Source organism: Phoca vitulina, unplaced genomic scaffold, assembly GCF_004348235.1.
Source record: "Phoca vitulina isolate PV1807 unplaced genomic scaffold, GSC_HSeal_1.0 scaffold25, whole genome shotgun sequence".
Taxonomy (NCBI): Eukaryota; Metazoa; Chordata; class Mammalia; order Carnivora; family Phocidae; genus Phoca; species Phoca vitulina.
In genome coordinates, this window is record NW_022589728.1 from 29,525,046 (window position 1) to 29,542,006 (window position 16,961).

At 44.6% G+C, this 16,961-nt stretch overlaps 1 protein-coding gene across 2 annotated transcripts in view; it reads right to left on the bottom strand.

Annotated features, from left to right (window-relative positions):
* The window catches only part of ZNF704 (zinc finger protein 704), a 236,946-nt gene that overhangs the window by 14,732 nt on the left and 205,253 nt on the right, over positions 1-16,961 (bottom strand). For both annotated transcript variants that reach the window (XM_032421895.1, XM_032421896.1), the window contains exons 5-7: positions 13,809-13,909; positions 9,249-9,516; positions 6,923-7,027 (exon numbers count right to left, since the gene is read on the bottom strand). In XM_032421895.1, the coding sequence (XP_032277786.1) occupies positions 6,923-7,027; positions 9,249-9,516; positions 13,809-13,909 (474 nt within the window). The remainder of the gene's footprint in view (positions 1-6,922; positions 7,028-9,248; positions 9,517-13,808; positions 13,910-16,961) is intronic.

Below are 16,961 nucleotides of genomic sequence, written 5' to 3' on the forward strand. Positions count from 1 at the left end.
AAAAAATTAAACAGGTAAGTAAAAACCTAACATTTTAAACCACTGTTGCCATGATTCTGAATTATTCTGTGCCATTGGTCTTAATATTTTGCTAAAGCTGGGTAGGAGTGAGGGCCAGAAGAGGTGAGTTAACATACATAATTTTTTAAAAACAAAAGCTTTGGAGTTCAGTGTATGCATTTGACACGGATAGATATGTAGGTCTTTCCAGGAGCAGAATCTCGACCCCCCTCCCCCCCTACAGCTACCCTGCATCCCATCCCTGACCAGGGTGCATTACAGCAAACCAGAGGGAGTGAATGCTTCAGGTGTTCACAGCCACTGTGGTGATCTAGAATGTGCTTATATGAATTGTTTTAAGTGGTCGAGACAATTTTTAAAAATCTAAAAATTATTACAGAATTCATAGAATCCCAAGAATACTGCCTTATTTAGTGAGAGAACTAGGAGAAGTTTAGTTGACATGACAGTGACCCAACGTCCATCAGCTGGTTGATAATGTGGAAGGTTTTCTAAATTGTGCAAAAGTGCCACACCCCTTTCATGTGAGGTGATATGAGATGACAGGGTGCTCTTCATCCAACGAATATTTATGAAGTTCTTACTATGCACCAGGCACCCTTCTAGCATGTGGGTACCTAGCGGTGAACAATGCCAAGTCTCTGCCCTCATGGAGCATACATTCTAGTGGGGACACAGACAATGCATACAAACAAGTAAGATCATTTTAGTGATAAGTGCTTGAAGAAAATAAAATAGGTCAAATAGGCAAAGCCTCATGAAGGGAGAGGGCGTTTACTTATTTAGGGCGGTGAGAAAAGTCCCCCTGAGACGTTCCCTTTTATCTTTACGGCACTCTGAAGAAAGGGGCAGCAATGACAGAGGCCTCCTAGGTGCAGAGAACCAAAGGGGCCAGAAGACATTGTGTGGAGGCTGGGGGTAGGAAGACAGGAGGTGGTAGATTCAGGAAAGACCTCCTGGCTGTGATTGAGGAATTTGAATTGAATGTTGCTCTAAGTGCCAGGGAAGCCATTGGAGAATATTAAGAAAGTGAGACATCTGATTGATGCTTTAAAAAGATCCCTTTGGCTCCTTCGAGAATGGATTGGAGACAGCCTGGAGAGGAGCCCTGCAGTCTAGTTAAGAGGTTTTGCACTATTTGGGGGGAAAGATGTACTGGTGATTTAGACTAGGGCGTGGCAGTGGTGGTAGGAAGGGGCTGGATTCATGCAGAATCAGGCAGAGTCTGGGACACGTTGAAGGATGGGAAAAAACGAAGACAAATCTTTCAAAGAATCAGGGGTGAATCAAGGGGAGTCAAGGGTGAATCCCAGCTTCTGGCCCAAGAAGCTGGAGGGATGGTGGTACCACTTACTGAAATGGGAAAACTGATGATGTGGTTGGTTTGAGGAAGGAGCGAGGACCAGGTTTTTGAAAATTCCAAAGACACCGTTTGAGGACTATGGAGGAATAACCCCTGATTACAGTCTTTACTCCTGCTAATGGCTTTATTAACTCGGGCTTTCAGGGCCTGCGTGTATAGTCCTGTCCAGCAGCAGCCCCTCCCGATCCACCCCAGACCTGGGTTTTATGGGGTGCAACGCAGCGGAAGCCAGAACCCGCATCACACGTTGGCTGTGGCTCAGTTCTGTGTGACGACCAGTATGACCTAACTTGTGAGCTTTCCTTGAGACTTTTTATAGCAAGACAATCATGGTTGAAAGCTTTTTATTTTAGCGGGGGCTGAGGGTGGGGAAGGGGAGGGGGTAGCTGGCATAGGAACGGACATTTATTTAGTGCTCACAAATGTGAGAGGCAGGCTACTAGTTTAGGTATCATTTCTTTTAATCCTCACAAAACCCCTGCCAGTGAAGTGCTGTTATCTGCATTTTGTAGATAAGATCATTTAGATGTGGAGCCAGGAGGTGGCCTGCAGAGCATCCCGGAGTTCTAAGTAGCACTAGTAGTAATTTAGCGAGGGCTTGTTAAACGAAGTGCCTTGGAGTGCTATCTGCTTTCATCTTCACCGCGACCCTAGGATAAGTAGATTGCCATCATGTCCGCCTCCTCGATAAGGGAGTGGAGAAGCTCAGTGGGTTGCCGCACAGTAAGCGGTGGGGCCAGTACTTGAACACAGGCCGTCTCATACCAGCTGACCTTGGACCTAGCTCTGAATGACGTCAAGGCACTGCTCTTCCCATCCCTCCACGCTGCCACGGAGCTGAGGGAAATACGGTGCGCCCTAAAGTAAAGCCCTGCACAGCATGATGCTGGCCGTCTCTCCCAGTGGTCTCCACATTTCAATCTTCACTTTTTTAAAAAATCTTTATTAGTTTTATATCTTAACTGTTTCTAAGTTCTATTTTGGGGCATTTTCTATTAAGTATATAGTAGACTCGGAGAGTACTATATGGTATTTTTTCTAAATAAAAAGAAATAGGTAAATAAATAAATATTTTTAGAAGTATAATCTCCATTTTATTTTTTTCCAGAGAACCGTTTTTCTTCAGTCTTTAAGGACTCAGCTCCTGACATGGGCTTTGGTGGAGGTCGTGGGGCAGCACCCGCGGGTCTAAATCGGGGTGGGGGTGTTGGGTCCTCCCGGGCTTCATGAGAGCGATTCCTGGCTGCCTTGCTGTGAAAGGCACAGCTCACACAGTAATGGAGTTTCACACACAGCTTGGGGAGCACACAAGCACAACACACAATGAGCACACGCCTCTCATTTTTCTGCTGATTAGTGTGACCTCAGAAGAGTTTCAAGAACTTTAGTCTGCAAAAATCATGGTTAATTTCTCCCCCATGTTGGGTAGATATGGGTTATATCAGTCAGTCCCAGATAGGGAGAATACACTTCTCCTGACCACTGTATTATAGCAATGAGACACATCACAGGCAGCAAGACTAGTGAATGCTCCATGTTAGTCAGTGCCAGGCACTGTGCTCGATACGACTCCATGGAGAGGGGCGCCTGGGTGGCTCAGTCGGTTAAGCGTCTGCCTTTGGCTCAGGTCATGATCCCAGGGTCCCGGGATTGAGTCCCATATCGGCTTCTCTGCTCAGCGGGGAGCCTGCTTCTCCCTCTCCCTCTGTGGGCCACTCAGCCTACTTGTGCTCTCTGTCAAATAAATAAAATCTTAAAAAAAAAAAAAATACAACTCCATGGAGTGGTTTAAATTTGAGGGCATTGCTTAAGAGAGGTCATGTGACTGGATAGAGGTCACAGTTCGTAAATGCCAGAGTCAGGATTTGCATCTGAGCCTCACACCAGAGCAGTCTTAAGAATGTTGTGTCCCTCTGTAAATATGTTGGAGAGATTTCTTTTCTTTGTGATTTTCTATCTCTCAAATGGAAAAGCCAGCGTTCCTTGTCTTGGTTGTAATCTCTTATATTATTCTGAATCCTCCCTCAAGGTGTTAAAAACAAACAAACAAACCAACCCAGCTAAATGTCTGATAATTAAGCACTGCTATTTTAGGTTTGGAGACCCTCCTCCAGCCTGACGCCCTCCTGGAATGGCCCTTGGATCGCAGGTTGATTCGCTCTTGGTTCCGTGGGCTTGTTATAGACTGCATGTTTGTGTCCCCCCCCAATTCATATATTGAAGCTCTCATCCTTAGTGTGGTTATATTTGGATATGGGGTCTTTAAGGAAGTAAATAAGGATAAATGAAGTCAAAAGGCTGGGACCCTGATCCAACAGGATTAGTGTCCTTATAAGAAGAGATTCTCAAGGGCTCTCTCTCCACCTGTGTTGTGCCCCCTTTCTTGCCTCCACCAACAGAAAAGGCCATATAAGGACACGGCGAGCAGGTGGCCCTCTACAAGCCACAGAAAGCTCTCACTAGGAGCTGAATTAGCCAGCACCGTGGCCTGGGACTTCTAGCCTCCTGAACTGTGAGAAAATACATTTTGGTTGTTTAAAGCGATCCAGTCTATGGTGTTCTGTTATGGCGGTATGGGCAGACTCATACGGGGTCAAGAACTCTCAGCTTTCTGTCATGAAAAGACAGAGAAAAGAATGCAGACAATTAGAAGAAAAGGCGCGGTCATTCGGGAAAAACAGCTCAAAGAATGCTGTAATTAATGAGGGTCTTCTCCCTGCCCTTATGTCTACGGCCTTCGGCTAGAAAAGACTGTCCTTCTAGTTACATTTGCAGCTAGGCAGAACAGCCTTCTCCACTCCACGGGAAGACGTCTTACCCAGGGAACTTATTAAAGCCTGATGTTCAGGAAATCTTGTGTAGGCAAATGAATAAATAAAATCCTGCAAACCTTGGGATTTCTCAGAAGGAGAGTATTTCCTTCTCTAGGAAGCATATAAAAGCATCCCCTCCTCAATACCCGGTATCCAAGATGTGTGTGGGGGGAAGCAAACCTTAAATGGGGTTGACAACCTCTGGGTATTTGTTCTGGAGTACAAAGAAAAACGTGTTCTTTAAAGAGCGTTTTATAAAACGGGAACTGCTTTGTTCTTCCGTTTGGATATAGTTGAGGCCATCACTGATACGAATTCATTAGAATTTAAAATGTTTAGAGCTTCTGCCCGAAAACCCTATTATACTAGTTTAGAAGGCAGGAATTCATATGCTCTTAGATTCCACCTGGCTCCCCGTCTCCTAGGGGCGGGGACAGCATTCCTGGAGAATTCGGGAACAGTCGCTAGCCCCTAGGCAGTGGACGCGCACCAGTCCTGTGTTTCTGTGGGGTGGTGGTGTAAGATCCAGCCCCCACTAGAAGGAGGCAAACAGTAAGCACCCACGTTTTTTAAGCCTTGCTAGACAGTATATAACATAAAGAACATTTTTAATAGTGAGCCTTCTCTCTAGGGTAAAACAAAGCCTGGGAAAATAGCATCCCCTCCCCTTCTCTTTAGTTTGAAATAGGAATGGCTGCTAAAACAGTCTAAAGTGTTGGCTGAAACATGACACAACCAGATAGATGAGAATTTTGTGGTGAAAAAAGACATTAGAAGTGAAAGTAGGATTTCAGTGGGATACCTAGTTAACACAGCCACTCTGTACACTTTCTGTCAAAGCTCTGGTCTAGACTGTCCCAGGTAACCAATGAAATTAGGGACGTCGAACAATCTAGGGCATTGAGATGAGGGTAGAGATACACACGGTGTCCCCGGCAGAGAAGAGTGTTAAAATCTTGCTACTGGGAAACCAACAATAGAAGGTATCCTGGCTGGTACCTTACTGGGTAAAATATTTAGGAACTTTAGAGGACATGTAGCTAGTCACACACCACTCAGTAATTTCTCTGCACTTCAGAAGGAGATGATTTAATTAATAAAGCAAAGGGAAAGAAATTCCATTTTGGTTGGTCACAGGGGTAATCTGAAAATAAGTGTGAACTGGGCTGTTCCAGCCACATGCTACACGTGTTTGTACCCCAGGTGAGCCATATGGTGTATGCTCTCGAACATTCTCAAATCAAAGACAGGAATTAACAGGATTCAGAATAGTGGGTCTCTATAATTCTGTAATTGTAGCTGCCTTTCTAGGTTAGGGGGCTTGTCTCAAACGTGATATTGAGAGCCACTCCGGGTCTTCTCAGGTCTACCAAAATAAATAAATAAATAAAAGTCCCCCAAGCTGAAGATAGCACATGTAGAATAAAAGATACTTTATGTAAAAGAAATAAAATCTTATTAAAAAAAAAAAAGTCCCCCAGAGGACTGATGGTTAACCTCTGACACCGTCCTCAGCTGATCATTGTTCTTGCCGGAGAGCAAAACTGTTACCTACGTGCTCTCTTCTAAAGTCTACTAACAAGATCCCTCCTTGCATTCTTGCGCTTTCAGAGTAGCCAGCCGTTATTACTATTTGATGAAGGAGGTGACTTTCAAAATTACTCCAGATCCTCGATTATTTAAAAATCAAATTCCAGGAGTATTTTCCGGAAGCTACAAATTCCCAAGTTGCCGCCAGCAGGATGCTTTTCATTGCTGGCTATTCTCCTAGGGAATTTAATAAATATTCATGGACCGGGCACGGCATAATTGATTGAGCCGCTTTCATTTTTATCAGCACTGTAGGAGGCTTAGTATTTTCTGGAAACCTCTGGAAGTTGCCAGTGGTTGACAATAAGAAGCTTTTGTGAGGTCCTTGGGGAGAGGGTTGGAGAGGAGAAAATAAGGTTCATGTCTGTTATCATAAGCCACTTTGTGACCCTTATCAGGAGTTATAAACCACTGTGGGGATCAACAGCGTGTAGGTCTGTGGATATTCTGTGATAAGCTACAAAAGACCCAATATATTTTTAAACGAATGGTTAGGAATCAAGTTAATTCATGGCGATTTATCAGACAGCAATCATTTACTATGTCAGATCAATTCTTATATACCATTTAAACCTGATTGCATAGTTCAGCACTCTTATTTTCAGGAGTACCTATCAGCATGGATTACTCAAGCTTTGGAAGAAAAAAAAATGATCTCAATTTATGGTTTTTTTTTTTTGAACCTTTCAAAATGACATACCCAGAAACAATAATTTCAAAGTCATAAATTTTATGAAGTTATTCATAACGATAAATATCATTTATGTACAGGGTCTTTTTCTTTTTGTTCAGCATCTGAGTTCAGCTATTAATTCTATCAAGCCTCTTGGAAACATACAAATACACCACAGACACAAAAAATCTCCACACATTTCTAACAAGTTGTTTATCAGCAGCCGCAACTCTCCTAAGTCTCCTACTTTTCTCAAATGCCCGTCGTAACACCTTTCTCCACAGACAAGCTGGGCTAGGCTGGATCGTGAAATACGTGCTGGGGAGTTTACAAGTATCACTGAAGGAATAAAGTACTTCCGGCATTCTGAGTTTTGTCTTTTTCTTGCATGTTTTTATAATTTGTTCTCTAAATTTATGTGCAGCGTGGACCAGATTTCTGGCTATTTGTTTTTCTACTTACTGGAATGCCCGTGAAGGTAACCGGAGGAGACTGCCAAGAAATGCTGAAGCTGCTACCGTTGGGGGTGAACTTGGCCGATCCTGGAATGGTCACGGGGGGCGTGGCCTGTTCCACAGAAAACAGAGAACATTGTTATGAAACAACATTTCTCCTCGCAGTCCTAAGCTATCATTGCCTAAGTAGGGCCCTGAAAGTGGTTTCAGCTGGATTAATAATTTAGACGAATTATCCAACAGGAGTAGATTAAACATAGTCCAAGAGAGTAGCTAGAAATAAACTTTTTATGTATCTCAGCAAGCTATCTAAGGAATAAAAGCAGGAGGTTTTTGATGGTTCCTGAAAATAAATTTATTATATATACATATACCTATTTTAGGACATATTTATGTGTAAAACACAATGCTTCACTGTCAAACTGGGAAAGAAACAATCTTATACAGGGATGCCAGGGGGGTAAATTGGTACAACATTTGGGGACAGCAGTTTGGTGATATATATATCAAAATTCTTAGTATTTTGTATATTAGCTATGCCACTTCTAGAATTCATTCTAAGGAAATGGGTACAGGATGTTCATTGCAGAACTATGTATTAGGTACAAAAAACTGGAAATGCAAATGTCCAATAACAGGGAAGTGGGTAAATAAATCATGATCTATCCACAGAGCCTGATGTTGTTGAAGAATGCTGATTGGTATGGGAAAATGTTCATGATATATTAAGTGGCCAAAACAAAGCACAAGAAAAACAGTATTACAGTAAATTCCCTTTTTTTAAAAAAATGAGTAAACATACATAGAACAAAGTCTTGAAGGACATACAAAAAATATTAACCAAGGGGCTTTTTGAATTTTCTTCATTTGCTTGTGTTTTTAACATTTTTGATGCTGAATATTTATAATGTCTATAAATAGAACAATCCCAATATTATGAATACATGGTTTGGGAAGGACCTTTTAGATCACCTACTGCATGTTCCAACTCTCATACAGGTGGCACCATAGTTGGAATGGGTTCACGCCCATGATTTCGAACCAGTGCTTCTAAATGACAAACTAGACCCTGTCAGCACTGACAAACTAGAATGAAGAAACTAATTATTCTTTTTGACCAACATAACAAGAGTCAGGAATGAAATTTATTGCCTCAGCTAATTTAATTATTAGCTCTATTCCATGGCTCTTGAGTGTAAGTCTACTAAATCAGTGGCTGGATGTTTCTTCTACAGGTTTCTACATCTGATTATAGATGTAGCTGCTAGTGATGGTGGTTTTATAACTGGCATCACTGGGAAATATTTTGGTAATACATAGCAAGAACCATAAGCTGTTCATGTTATATCCTCTGACTCAATAATTACTCTTCTGGGAATTCAAAGGGGAGAAAAAAAAGCTACTGGCACAGAGGTGTTCATAGTAGAGTTATTAATGATAGTGGAAAAAACTGGAGAGACTAAAGAGTAGATACCCAACAAGAGAATGATTAAAACACTTCGGTGCTTCGATGTAACCGAAAACTATTCAGTTATATGAAAGTGTTTATAAAACCAGGGTGGGAGAACACAATTACAAATATGGACAGAAGATTTTTTTTTTTTAAAGTTGCACAAAGTAGTTGAGAATTATGGAAAAAAATGTTCTCTTAAAATTTGAATGTTTTGAAATGTCATTAAAACAAATCAATGTTTAAAAGAGTTAATAATTGTTGGGGGGACAAAGGAGCTTTAGCCAAGTCCTATTAGCAGGCTTTGTGTGTAAGGTCTTATCAGACTTTCCAGTGAAGCAGATCTGCTTCTGCCCGGCAGGTCTGGGGCAGTCCCAAGAATTTACATTTCTAACAAGTTCCCAGGTGATGCTGACGCTGTTGATTTGGGGAACACTGATAATCGCCTCTCTGATCTGTGAGGATTAGTTACCGATTCAGGAGGCAGGGCATGAAGTCCCAGATTTGGAGCGCAGGGTGATTATGTCATTGTGCCAAAGCTTTATAGTGCTCACCTTCTCATTTATTTTATTTTTTATTTAACAGATACTTATATCGTGTGCCAGTCACCCTTCTGAGATCTTTATGATATGAAGGATTTTAATCCTATGACAACCTCTAAGGGATTGGATCTTCAGTCAATATCGGGGAATCCAAGAGCCCACAAGGTCCCTTTGGTGTGAGATCTGGGCTTTAAAAGGAGAAAAAGAAAAAATGAACTCAGCTATCGGGCTACTTGTGTGATGCTGTTTTTCCACTGGGTTACCCTCTCCTCGCGCGGCAGAATGCGACTGCTTTTGGTCGGGGGTCAAAGTGACTACTCTCACGGTCCTTCGCCAGTCACCTGGTAAGCATGGTCGGTGTGCACGAGGTAGAGGGTGGTGGGAGCTGAGCGGCTCAAGGGTGTCATCAGTTTAGTCTCAGTTTTGGCACAAGGAGTCTCTGTTCGGCTTGAATCTGGGATGGGGAAAGTGGGAGGCGAAGCCAGGGACTGAGACGGTGACACCGGGGCCAGGCTGCTCAGTCCATCTGCCACTGAGTCTGTGTTGAGCTTGATCTCAGTGTAGTAAAAGTCCTCTTCTCCATCACTGTAGTCGGAGTCCCCAACACGCCTAGGGCAAAAGAGGGCAAAACGATTATGGGAACCCAGTCTGCTTTCTTGCCTTGAAATGTTGCACTTGCTCTTCCCTCTGTCTGGAATGCTTTTCCTTGGTCTTGTCTGTCTGGCAAACTCTGACTTGCCCAGCAACACTCAACTGTCCACTTCCAGGGAAGCCTTCCTTGACCTCTTAAAAGCAATTTATCCAATCAATCAATTATTCAACAACAATTTATTGAGAATCTATGATGTCCAGGCACTTTTCTAAGGTCTCCTGATATCATGGTGCACAAAGCACAGACTATGTATGACCTGATGGAACTTATATTCTAGTGGGGGAGGCAGACAAGGAACCCATAAAGAAAAGCATATTTAATATATCAGGTGGTGATAAATCCCAGAGAGAAAAATTAAGCAGATTTAGTGTCCTTTAGCAGGGTAATTGAAGGGAAGGCATTTATTTTAAAGAGAGTGTTCAGAGGAAGTCTCTCTGAAGAGGTGGCGTGTGAGCAGGGGCCTGAGTGACGTGAGGGAAAAACCTGCACCAGGATGCGTGGGAAAATCACACAGTGAAGAGCAGCACGCAGCTCTGGGGTGGGAAGTATCGGTGTTTTCCACCAAGGGCAGAGAGGCCCGTGGCTGGTGCTCAGGGCACCAGGAGTGAACAGAGACAGAGGCAAGATGGCGCAGGGCTTTGTAGTCCACGGAATGGCTCTGCATGTTATTCTCAGTGTGATGGAAGCCGGGGGCTTGTGAGGCATCTAAGGTACTTTTTAGAAGGATCACTCTGGCTAGTGTCTGGAGAACAGAGGACAGAGGGCAGGAGCAAGAGCGGGAGGCCGGCAAGGAGGCTGTTGCCATTGATCATCCAGATGAGTGTTGGCAGTGTCTGGGCGAGAGGGGCTGGAGATGGAAGTGACCAGAAGTCAAATTTGGGATGCATTTTGAAGGTTAGGAGTCACAATGTAACTCCTCACTGCTAGATCCTCTATGCCTCTAGGCTCCCTTTGAAGTGTATTCATTCCATTTAATTCACTTTCCTTAATTATCTGGCACATTTTTGTAGTTTTTTTTAAACCCTCGTCACCTCCCTAAGACTGTGATTCTCTGGGACTACGTCTTGTCTGTTCTGTGTCACTCCACACACATGGATGTGTCCGGCACACGGTAGGTGCCTAGTAAATGTTGAATGGATGAGGCTGAGGTCCTTGCGGCATGGTGATGATGAGCATTAATCAGATTTCCCGGGTTCGAATCCTGACACCCTCCAGCTGTGTGTGAGATTGAGGCAGCCTCCATGGCCCAGTGCTTCGGGCTTGTCACTGATGAAATGGGGATAATCATAGTGCCTGCTTTTTGTGAAGATTAAGCAAATAAACATACAGGGTGTAGAAGTGTGCTTCACACATCGTAAGCACTGTTTATTGAAACTAAACTAAAGTTGAAGTTAGAAGGCCTCAATTTTTACTATCACCCAGAGAAATATCTTCTTGGTGCTTCCAAAGTTCTCCCTGAGACATGGGCAGTTGTACTTTTCCACAGAAAGTTTTGAGTAAAATAAAATAACTGTCCATCACCTTATTTTTTTCATTTTTTTTTCTTACTTTAGTCAGATGACTTTTTCTTAATTCTGTTTTATTTTTTTCTAAGATTTTATTTATTTATTTGAGGGAGAGAGAGAGAGAGAGAGAGCATGAGCTGGTGGGGAGGGGCAGAGGCAGATGGAGAAGCAGACTCCCCGCTGAGCAGGGAGCCCAAGGAGGGGGGCGGGCTGGATCCCAGGACCCTGAGATCATGACCTGAGCCGAAAGCAGACGCTTAACCGACTGAACCACCCAGGCGCCCCTGTCCATCACCTTAGAAAAGATTTATTCAATTTGTTAATTTCTAGAGAACTGGCACACATCTAGCAGCCTGGTTTTACAGGATGGCCTCTGTACATCTCCCTCCCATGAGGTTTCCCCAAATTCCATGAACATATCCAGCAGCAGTAGATCACTCACTTGGAATAAACTGCCCCCCCCACCCCGGCCCCGACTTCCAAGCCCTATATAGAACCTAAAATAAAAATCTCCCCTTCTACTCAGCCTTTCTGTCTGGTCAAATCTGCGGCTTCTCCCAACCTTGTCCCATTTCCCCTGAGCTCTCAGGCCGAGGCGTCTGGGGAGGTGTCTCTGGACTGTACCAGGTCTGGCGGGGCTTGGCTCTCTGACAAGCATACCATTAAAGACCCCAGAGAGTGGGCCCAGGAATGTGCGCCTGTTCTATTCCTGTCCCCACTTCCTTTCCAGTAAAGGGCAGGCCGAGTTGTAACTGGCTGCTGAGGGCTACTCATAGACACACAGGCCTCGGGGAAACTGTGTCCCAGATGGGGATAAATCAGGATCAGCCTCTGCTGTACAAGAGTGGAGTGAGATTTAAGAGAAAAGCAGTGTATTTTTTCTGCTCTTGCAGCTATATCAGGTGCGATATATATTATATATTCTGGCTTTGGTATGTTCCCCTTCTCTCCCCACCAGCCAACATTCATTAAAATGTTCCATCGTCCTACATCACATAATTGAGCTCAGGGATTAAAGCAAAGGTGATTTCCCCCTCCCAGTCTGTGAGAGCTCAGGCCTCAGGCGTCATATACACACAGACTGGCCTCTGAGTTCTGCTAACCCAGGCCCGTCCCTGGGCAGTGGCTGGCAGGGCTGTGAATCCTAATTCACCAAGGCAATTTTAAGAGCACAGTGTAAAAAGGGAATCCTAGGGAAGTGAATAGTAGTGGCTGCATTTTGAATTTTACCCACCATGAGAGCAGCCCGGGAGCTCAAAGAAAAATCGTGAGATGCCACTTATAAATGGTCTATAAATACATATGTGCAGCATGCGCTTCTTCGACGTACTGAGTAGGGTTCAGTTTTCTGGGCAGATGGACTTGAAAACAAATACCCTAGCTCCTGATTATAGCTTTGGGAAGTTTTTTTTCTAAACCTTTAAATAACTCCGAGCTATTTGCATTATGAGTTGTCCTGACAATGAGGTTTGAGGGGAGACACTGCAGGATTTCGTTCCCTGGAGCCTTCAGGAACAGGAATGAGGGTGTTCTGCCCTGCAGTGTTTGGGTGTGGTATTTCTTGGAGGGCGAAGGTAGACAGCCCCTCTGGTGAGGGGAGCAGAAGCCCAGTCTTGCGGCACCACACCCACAGCGCTCCGTAACCTTCTGTGTGCTATACTCTGGAAGGTTCTGGCTGTGTCCCCAAACCTCGGCACTATGGGTAAGCGCGCTAGATCCCTGCTTCTCTCCACAGTCCTTGAAGGAGCCCACCTGCACAGATCAGCAGAATCACCTTAGAACCCATTTTTATTTTCTTTTTTATACCACTTTTGTATGGATGATGCATTTCCTAAATTTGTCCCTTGCTGGGCAGCGTGACTGTAGTGTTTATTTCTCGACGCTCATCTTGTTGAAAGGACTCCTTTGTCCAAGCATTTGGGGACTCGGCCATGCATTTGGATTTGCCTTATACATACTGGTTATGACGTACAGCCTCCCAAGGTCCTCCTGTGTCTGACGTCCCCGGGCAGGAAAGACCCAGGGACTAAAGGACAAGACTGCTGAACCTCCACCGCCCCTCTGGGAGGACCCTAGTCACTGCTGCTGGAAACTCTGTGTTCTTTTTCCTGAGGACGGTTTTTATATAACACAAGGAAAAGCATAGAGCGTACAGATAAAGGGCTTATTGGAGCAACAGAAAATGATGGAGCCAAGTCACCAGCTATCATAAGAGTAGAAACCACAGCACTGATGGACACAGTGGTTCCTAAGCCCTTTTGAGGCTATATACATGCTTTTGAGGCTCAAAGTCACAAAGACTCCTTATTGGGAAAAAACGCACATTTAATTTGACAGAAAATTTCAGGGGGTCCAAGGAACCCACCCTACCCTAGTGTTCTATATTTTTCAAATACAGACATTCTCACATACATTTTATTTTTGACCCTTACACATGACCCTCTGGGCTGATATTACTATTAGCCTCATTTTCAGAGGGTACTGAGGCTCAGAGCAGTGGATTGCCTAAGGTCACTTAGTAAGCAAATTGGGGAAGCTTTGCAAGGTTAAATCCACATTCTTTCCACTGTGCCCTATTGGTCTGTGTGATCTGAGTGGCCATCTCCACAGGGATTACAAAGACCAAGCAAGCCCAGTCTCTATTCCTGTGTTCAGACTTAGTGTGGTATGTAATTTCTGAGTGCAGGTGGCCCGAGATTGAGCTCCTGGAGGCCACACCACGCCTGAAGGGAGGGTTGCCTTACCCAAGATGGATGGTCCGTATGTGCTTCTGGATCCCCGCCGCAGTGCTCAGCACCTTCCCACAGTTCTTCCACAGGCATTTGAACATCACCTTCATAGAATTCTGTAAACAGGAGAAAGTTACATTAAAATGAAAACTAACCCATCCATATTTTCTGTCATCCCAACACATTTTCTCCACCTTCGTTAGAAAGGAACAACTTGGGTGCCTGGGTGGCTCAGTCGGTTAAGCGTCTGTCTTCGGCTCAGGTCATGATCCCAGGGTCCTCGGATCGAGTCGTGCATCAGGCTCCTTGCTCAGCGGGGAGCCTAATTTTCCCTCTCCCCCTCTCTTCCACTTGTGCTCTCTTTCTCTCAACTAACTAACTAAATAAATCTTAAAAAAAGAGAAAAGTAACAATTTGGGCTGCCTGGGTGACTCAGTCAGTTAAGCGTCTGACTTGATTTTGGCTCAGGTCATGATCTCATGGTCGTGGGATCAGGCCCTGCGTTGGACTGGGTGCTCAGCGGGGACTGCTTCAGATTCTCTTCCACTCCTTCTTCTTCTGCCCCTCCACCTTGCACTCTCTCTCTCTCTCTTCCTCCAAAATAAATAAATAATTTTTTTTTAAAAAAGGTAACAACTTCCTATCATCTTGACTATAACTCAGCATACCATTCTAGGGAGCACCCGCCTCCCTGCCAGCTGGTGAGGATCTTGGTGATCTCAGGCATTTTTCTGCATCCTTCATGGATACTAAGTTGCCCTGAATATTTAGTTCACTTTTATTAAGGTGGTCACAGTGTCATTTAGGCGTTAATGACGGTATCTAACATCAATTGAGCACTTACCATATGCCAAGTGCTGTTACGAAAGTTTACCTCATTTAATTCTAAGAGATAGATACTATCATTGCCACCATTTTATAGATTCATAGAGGGTTTCAGTAAATTGTGCCCAGTGAATAAACCAGCTTCTAGCAAAGCTGGGAATGCAGGGAGTTGGGCACCAGGAACTGCCCTTTCCACCAGGATACAATGCCACCTTCTTTTCAAGGGTCTCAGTGTTTTCCCAAAATAGTCCAGCACAGTGATTGAAAGCACTGATTTTGGACTCACTTTCTCAAGTCCTTGGTTCCCTTACTTATTAAGTAGGAACAATAATAGTACCTGTCCCAGAGGGTTATTATGGGATTAAATGAGGTCGTGAAAGTGAATCCTTTAGCACAACACCGACAGGAGTAATTATTCAACCAATGGTAGTTGTTATGGTATTATTATGATTATACTTCCTGAAATGAATTTGACAGGAGATTAGTTTTTCTCCAGAGAGGGCCCTTGTCCTTGGGATGCCACTGCTTTGCTGATTATTCCCATAGGCCTGGTGACAGTCACTTCTGTGTGCTCACCGATCCCCGTTTCCTTTTCCTCCTGAGCACACGGCTACACCTCATTTCCCAGCCTCCCTTGCGGTCAGGTGGGGACGTGTGACTGACTTAGGACTAATGGAATGTGGGCAGAAGTGGTAGATATTCCTTCTAAGACTTGTCCCTAAACTACCGGGCAGTGCCATTCCAGCCCAGGCTGCTGACTGGACGCAGAGGATGCTCAAGGACTCAGGGGGCCCACTTGATCAGGGCTTCTTAATCTTTTGTTTGCTATGCACCCTTTTGGCAGTTCCATATGAAACCTAGGCAGAGTAATATTTTTTAACATTTAAAATGAAACACATAGTAATACAAAGAAGAGCAAGTATACTGAAATACAGTTATCAAAATATTAAAAATATTTTGTGATATGGTTGGTACGGTATGTATTCTTTAATGAACATATTGAATAACAAGGTCTTGAAGTGAGTCTAATAACTACCATCATTTCAAAGTCATGTTAAGCCTAAGTGAGATTTCATGGTATCTGCTAAAATTATAACGTGATATGAAACTATCTCTGCTTTCTATTGGTGGTAAAGTCACACAGGCGGCACTAATGTTGTGGTTTGATGTTGTCAATCATAACTGCAGGAGAGGCTGAATTATAGTTAAGAGGTAAATGACAATGAAAATATACTTTTTTCCTACTCCAAGTTCACAGACCCTCTGAATTCTGTCCACCCTTCTGGGGACCTGTGGACTCCAGGTTAAGAATCCCCGTAATAGGTGGAAGGAGCCTGGGTCCCTGGAGGACTGTGTGGAGCGCAGGTACTCCCTTCACCACTCCCAGCTGACCTGAGTGGATTGTGACATATGAAATAAATAAACCTTTATGGTATTAAGGCACTGAGGTTTGGAAATAGGCTGTTCCAACAGTAGGCCTACCCTTACCAATAAACACAGTGGCGGGAACCTTCCCGAACGGGTAGGATTGATGTAGCTTTGTTTCCAAGTCCAGTAGGATTTCTGCCATCCAGCCCTTGTGGGGCTGCCCGGGATATGCCCTGTGTTATGCGGCAATCATTTACACATTTAGAAGACGACTCCTTCAGGTATTCCTGATGGAATTAGTATCCTGATCCAGACAGCCACCCCCACCGAAGACTTTTTGTACATTTCTCAATTGAAAAGACACTTGGAACCTTCCAGAACGGAGGAGGAGCCTGTGTGTTGGGGAACGGCCACTTTCAGCATGGCCAGTGGAGGGAAAATCACAGCAGCACACAGCTGCAGTCAGCTAGAGCGGACTAGCGACAGCCCCACCCTGCCTGGGGGCTCCGTGAGCCGGCAGCCCGCAGCGTCGCCGAGGCTCTGCCTGGGTGGCTGGCACTGACAGCACCGCAAGCCAGCCATTCCTGCCTCAGCGCCGGGGCGTCACCGGCAGCTGGGGGATGCTCGCCCTGGCAGCGGGCCGCTCTGAGCTATCCAGGAGCTGCCGCTCCACGGAGCTGGGGCCGGAGCCCAAGAAGGGTGTGAAGGAAGCTGAGAAGCAAACACATACTTAGGAGACTTTAAAGTCCACAATCCTGATGAGTCTGTGTTTATTCTTTTTTTTTTTTTTAAAGATTTTGTTTATTTATTTAAGAGAGAGAATGAGATAGAGAGAGAGAGCATGAGAAGGGGGAGGGTCAGAGGGAGAAGCAGACTCCCTGCTGAGCAGGGAGCCCGATGCGGGACTCGATCCCGGGACTCCAGGATCATGACCTGAGCCGAAGGCAGTGGCTTAACCAACTGAGCCACCCAGGC